We start from the raw sequence: 6225 nt of genomic DNA, 5'->3' as shown, positions 1-6225 counted from the left end.
ATGTTCACTTAGTTTTTGTTGGAGAAACAAATTTTTATTTACATAGTTTTTAGTAAATAACTGGCATGCCAAACACACATACGATCAAACAGAACAATATATTAATGGCCACATACCGTACCTTATAGGTGATACTTCTCTGATTGTCTCACCATTTATATATAGAGACGATTTATTGATGAACTGTAAGTAGTTACTTTTCTATGTATTGTTATGCAAGTATTTTGGAGAATCATCAGTCTATTTTCATCGGTTAAATTCAAGAAATCAGATGAAGAATATTGATGCTTACATTATTATACTTAAAAGAAACTGTTAAGTCATTTTTACACAATTTTTGGGCCAAATATTATATAATTACATTCGTAATCTGCTTCCTACTGACCCTTGTTAGTGAACCTTTTCGTGATGCACATTGTAAGCAATTTGTATGCATGCATGGAACAACTCAATTTTAATAAATTATCCAATTTATGCAGCGAATTGTAAAGATTAGTTCTTGATTTAAGTAAACAGATTCTGTTATTAGATAATTACAAAAATAGTTATAAATTAAATAATTATACTTAACAGCTTTTGATGGGATAAGTAAAAAAATTATCCTTACTAGCAGAAAACTTAATTTTAAAAATGAGTTTTCCATATTTTTATCAGAATAAAGCTCAGGATATTCTTCATTACCTCATGCATTAAAAAAAAGTAAATAGAATCCTGACATTTTTAAAAAAATTGGTAATCGTATATATTCTCTTGTTTTTTTACTTGTCAACAAGAATTTTCTTTTCACCGTCTTTTATCTATTTTTTTATTCTTGTAGGGTGCAAACCCTATTCTAGTTAGTGTTAACTTAATTCTGTTTAATTACTTTTACTCATAAATTCTGTACCAAAGTGTTAACTTTGAAACATATTGACAATAAAATCAAAGAAAAATTAACACACTTGAATTAAATGAAGGAAAAACATTCATTTTAGGCTTTACATACGATGAAGGCACCAACTCCTAAAATTACTAAAATTTTTTGCCAGTAGAGAGAAAATGCTTTTCTATTATGCCAGTGAAATGAATTACTGATCCCTAGAGTCCTCTAATACCATCAGAAATTGAAAAGAACAAAGATTAGTCGAGGGAAGGTAACAGGCAGAGTTAGAAGAATCTATAGATCTTAGGAAAAGTTCCCTTTTCCTAAGGGATGTGATCCCCAGTGCCTAATCCAGGTTAGTGGATAAAGGAAGTACTGAAGATAGAACTTTAAAGGAGTATGGAAAAAGTTATAAAAATGTATTCACTTGTGCATGTATGACAGGTCATAAGAGCAAAGTGAAGAAAAAACAATGCACAATTGAGATCAAAATATTTAGGCACCAATAAAAACAAAAATCTGCCTGAGCTGGATATCTTGGCTTTATGTGTAATTAGAAAAAAATTAATAAATTGAACATACCAAATATGAGATAACACACTTAATATAATATAAAATAGTTTTGATGAATACTTTAAAATACAGGATGTCCATAAAGTCTTTCCATGAATATAAAAATTTATTACAAAAAAACTATTACAGTAACAGTTTTGCGGTTTGTGGCAGAAGAAAGACAAAAATTATCAATTTTTTTTTTTTACATTAGTTTGTTACAGGTAAAGGCATAGTAGAGGGTACTGTGATCAATTTTTTTATAAAGTGGTGTCAATCCAGGAGAAAGTGCAATATGTGTTGTGGTATCACGAGTTGAAATCACCGATTTTAGAAGGGAATATGGAAGACCAGCACCTGATAGTAAGAGTATCATTTGCATGGTATGCAAAATTTAAGCAGAATGGAAGTCTAGTCGACGTTCTGTGAACAGGGCAGTCATCCATTAGTGAAGAGAAGGTTGAGGTTGTGCAGCAAGCATTTCTACATAACTTTTCTGAATCTAATCATTGTGCATCTCGTGAACCAGGGATTCCCTGGGCAACGTGCAAAAAGTTTTACACAAGAAACTAAGGTTGCATGTGTATAAAGTTCAGATATTACAATATCTACAGACAGATGATGGCCCTCGTCGTGCTGCCTTTGCAACTGAGATTTTGCAATGGATCGATAATGACAATAAGTACTTGCAGTGTGTGTGTTTATTAGATGTTCACTATACCTCTGGCTCTGTCTACATTACAAAAGATTGGAGTCGCATCTACTACTTTAAACTTTATTTCACTTTCAAGGAAGAAACTATCAATTTGGACAAAAAGTGGTTAAATGGGAAGAGTTTCAGCTACACAAATTTATTGCCAGAGTTAGTAGCAAGCAATTTTAGAATAATTCTAAAAATGGACAATGAGTGTTTCAGGAAATTACTTAGCTTGACCGTTTATTAAAACAAAATTAAGAGTAGCTATGTCATCACAGCTAATATCTTGGATCATAAGGGAAATATATAGCTAAAGTTTCTTCTGAATATTTTGAGTTGGCATTTTTATTAATCTAAAAAAAAAATTAAGTAAATTTTGTTAAGCATCTTTCATTAGATCTCTGTTGTCAGTACATCTCAGTAAGTGAAGATATATTTCACAGATGTATATAAGTTTTATTACAGTTCAAAAGTTGCAAAAATTTGTTGCTGTCATACTCATTTTATCACTTTCCGATTAATGATTTGAAAACTAAAATTGAAAATTAAATTCAAATTTTCTGAATGACATGAACACATTGATGTTTCAATATTGAGTGAAGTTGGCCGGTTCGTCAGACAACTCTTACTAACATCGCTTTAACAATAGGGAGAATTGGTGGGTGATTCTATCTACTTACTGCCTTGATGTAGAAGGACAACTACTCCAGTTGTATTAAAGACCTACATACAATACAATTTGGTTTGATGGTTGACCTGACTAAGTTGGATAATTTATATAAGCCTTTATTTTGTGAAGTTATCAAGCCTAAATATATGGAAAATTTTTAAAGGCGTTATTTTACGGTATTATGATATAACAAGATAATTACATTGCAATATATTATACACACACACACACATATATATATATATATATATATATATATATATATATAATATAATGTATATACAAGTATAGTGTACATATATACTAGTATATATAGTATAAGTTAGGAGGAAAGGGAAATAATTTGGGAACTGATTCTAGAGCTTAAAATGAGGAAAATATTTCATACAAACATATGTCTGAAAATGCTTCATTATCAAGTTATGGTTAACTAAACATTTCACCTGGATTTTAGTTCCCCTGGTGAAATGAGGTCATAGTGAGGTTTTTTTAGCATTATATAAGGGTTAAACTTGAAGTTTCATATGCTTATTGACCTGAAAAATTGAACAAAACAGGTCCCAGAACAGTAGCTCACATAATTTTCAAGATATCCAACATAAAATAGAAAAATTCTATGACAAAAACACGTTTGAATTACAATAACTTTGTTGTTAAATGATTAATAAATTGTAAATTTTATTATCAGAACTTGTAGAAAATTAATTCTGAGAAAACTGATTTAAGAGTCTATTAAAAAAAAAACAAAATTGTTATGAATTTGTAAAAATTAAAAACAGCTGTTTTCAGTACAACAAATTTAGATGTTTGAAAACTTAAAATACTTTTTTAAGAAAAACTCACTCACTGGTTTATACTATATTAATTTGCAATAAATATTAGAAAATTCCACCACTGATATCGATGTACTTTTCAACTTTTTCTTTACATTTTCTGTCGACAACAAGGAATGTGATATCTTCAGCAGCAATGAAAATGCAAGCAATCAGTTCATCACTTGTGTCTACTCTTTTTTTGTATACATCGTATTTCATCTATCCCCTTAAACAGTAATCTAAGGGAGTACGGTCCAGAGATCTAGGTGGCCAATCTTCTGGTCCTCAAAATCCAATCCATTTACCAGTAAATTTTTTTATCTAAGAATTGTTTTCTTCATTCATGAAATATGTTTGCTATAGTATCAATTGATAATACATTTCAATTTGTTTCACCAATGACAAATTTTCAAGCACTGCAAGAAATTCATTGTTAAAAATTTCAGATAATTTCTCCCCATGACACATTTTTCTAGTATGGAAGAACCTATTATTTGGTGGTTGATCATATCACACCAAATGTTCACCGAAAATTGTTGCTGAAAATTTGATTCGACTACAGTATGTGGGTTTTCTTCAGACCACTGATGTGAATTCTCTATGTTTTTATGCCATTATGGGTAGTTTACTCCGAAAATAGTATGAACAGAATTAAGAGGTAATTATTGTTAACCCATTGACAAAGCTGCAGTTGTTTGGCATGGTCACCAAGCTGGAGGTGTAGAACGTTCTGAACATGATAAAGACACAGTTTGTGACCATGTAAAGTCCTTCATACTCTACTTTGTGGTATGTTGAGTCATGTAGAATTCTGTGCAAGCTTGTTATAGGACTATGCTGTACCACCAGAAGAATATTTTCTCTTTCATCACCAAGTAACAGCTGATGTTCAAATGAAACAAGAGCACTGGGAAGCGTAATACTTTATAGTTTGGAACTTCTCATCCAGGATAACTTCATCGGTATTGCTCCACCACAGCTGGAGCACTTCTGTCACAAAAGCTGTACACAAAAATTATTCAATTAAAACTTATTCTGTATGACTGAAAAGATACAGTATTTTTCAAATCAAAGAATTCAAAGCTGAATTCCAATTTTTTAAATTCAGATTCAATTGTGAAAATGTGAATTCAATTTAGAGAACAACAAACACAAAAACTCCACAACGTTTTTCTGAAAAGTAATTAAACATATTCAAAATTATATCAAAAACAACTAAACCGCCTAGTGTTGATTAATAAGTAACCACAATTTTATGACAACGAGTTGAATTCAAATTAATTTTGAAGCGTACAGTTAGTGTTGCCAACTTAATTTTTCAAAGATCTAAATTTATTGAACTAAAAACAGCTGTTTATAATTCTTACAAATTCATAACATTTTTCTTTATAACATAACATTTTGTTCTCTGTTGTTTTTAATAATAAAAGTTAATTACTTTTTTTTGTTTTTTTTAGACTATAGTACAACAATTTTCTCAGAATGAAATTGTCTACAAGTTTTGATAAATAGAATTTACAAATTTATTAGTCATTTAACAAAGTTATTATACTTGAAACCTAAAAAAATGTGTTTTTCAAGTTTATCCCTTGAAATGACTTACAAATTTCAGTACAATCTTATTTCACCAGAGAACTGATTCACTGGCAAAGTCTTGCTAGCCATAACTTGATAATAAAGTGTTTTCGGACAAATGTATGTATGAACATTTTTTCTTATTTCAAGCTCTAGAATCAGTTTCCAAATTATTTCTCTTTGTTCCTGAATCAGCCTGTATATTTTTTTAATTACCTGTTATAAATGTTTTGTTATTAGCATCATTATTTGTTCGTAAAACAATAACTGGAGGTATGATGGGGTTTTCATCTTGCATTAAATAAAATAATACCATCCATGTTACAGCATATCCAGATAGTTTATCTGAACTAATGAAATTTGTAAGAGTCATCCATTTTTTTACAACTACTATTAACATCTTGTACTCTGCTATCAAGTTTTAAAAATGTACTGTAAAAAATATTATTAATTTAAATATTCTGAGTAATCATTACTTATTTATTTATTCACTTTTTAAATTTCATAAAAGTACATCATTAAAAATGCATTACTTATTTCTAAATTTAAATATCTCATCCTTACTCGCACCTTTACTCAATTTCTCAAGAATCAACATATTTTCATTTACGAAAATACAGTTACCAAGTTCTAGTAATAGTTATTCTAACATATTTAGTTCATTCACTTCTAATAAAAAATAAAGCAGACTTCACTCCACATCCACTGAAGAAAGAAAAAAATCTTAATTTTTAAACATTTAGTTTTTATATCAGTATTCTTAAATTATTAACTTAATAAAAGCATATATTTTCTAAAGCAATTATCAACCTCTTATATATATTTAATTCTTTTATATATATATATATATTTCATCAATAAACATTTACGATTTTCAGCAGGTAAATATAACTGTAGTAAAATTTATAATAGAATTCATTCCGTAGTTAGGTTAGTGAAGAGGAATATTTCCAAATTTAATAAGTCATTATGTTTTCCCTAATTAAAATGATTCATTTAGTTTATAATCTTTATTTTTATCGATCATCTAACAAACAGGAGAGTCAATATAATT

At 29.0% G+C, this 6225-nt stretch overlaps 1 protein-coding gene across 1 annotated transcript in view; it reads right to left on the bottom strand.

The window, feature by feature from the left end:
- Positions 1 to 5586, bottom strand: part of LOC142317382 (methyl farnesoate epoxidase-like) — an 87392-nt gene extending 81806 nt beyond the window's left edge. The window contains exon 1 of the mRNA XM_075353896.1: positions 5388 to 5586. Coding sequence (XP_075210011.1) covers positions 5388 to 5571 — 184 coding nt within the window. The 5' untranslated portion in view covers positions 5572 to 5586. The remainder of the gene's footprint in view (positions 1 to 5387) is intronic.
- Between the last annotated feature and the right edge of the window lie 639 nt (positions 5587 to 6225).

This window comes from Lycorma delicatula, chromosome 1 (genome assembly GCF_047948215.1).
Source record: "Lycorma delicatula isolate Av1 chromosome 1, ASM4794821v1, whole genome shotgun sequence".
In the NCBI taxonomy this organism is placed as follows: domain Eukaryota; kingdom Metazoa; phylum Arthropoda; class Insecta; order Hemiptera; family Fulgoridae; genus Lycorma; species Lycorma delicatula.
The sequence above is the reverse complement of the archived record's forward strand: the minus strand, read 5'-3'. Positions and strand labels throughout refer to the sequence as shown.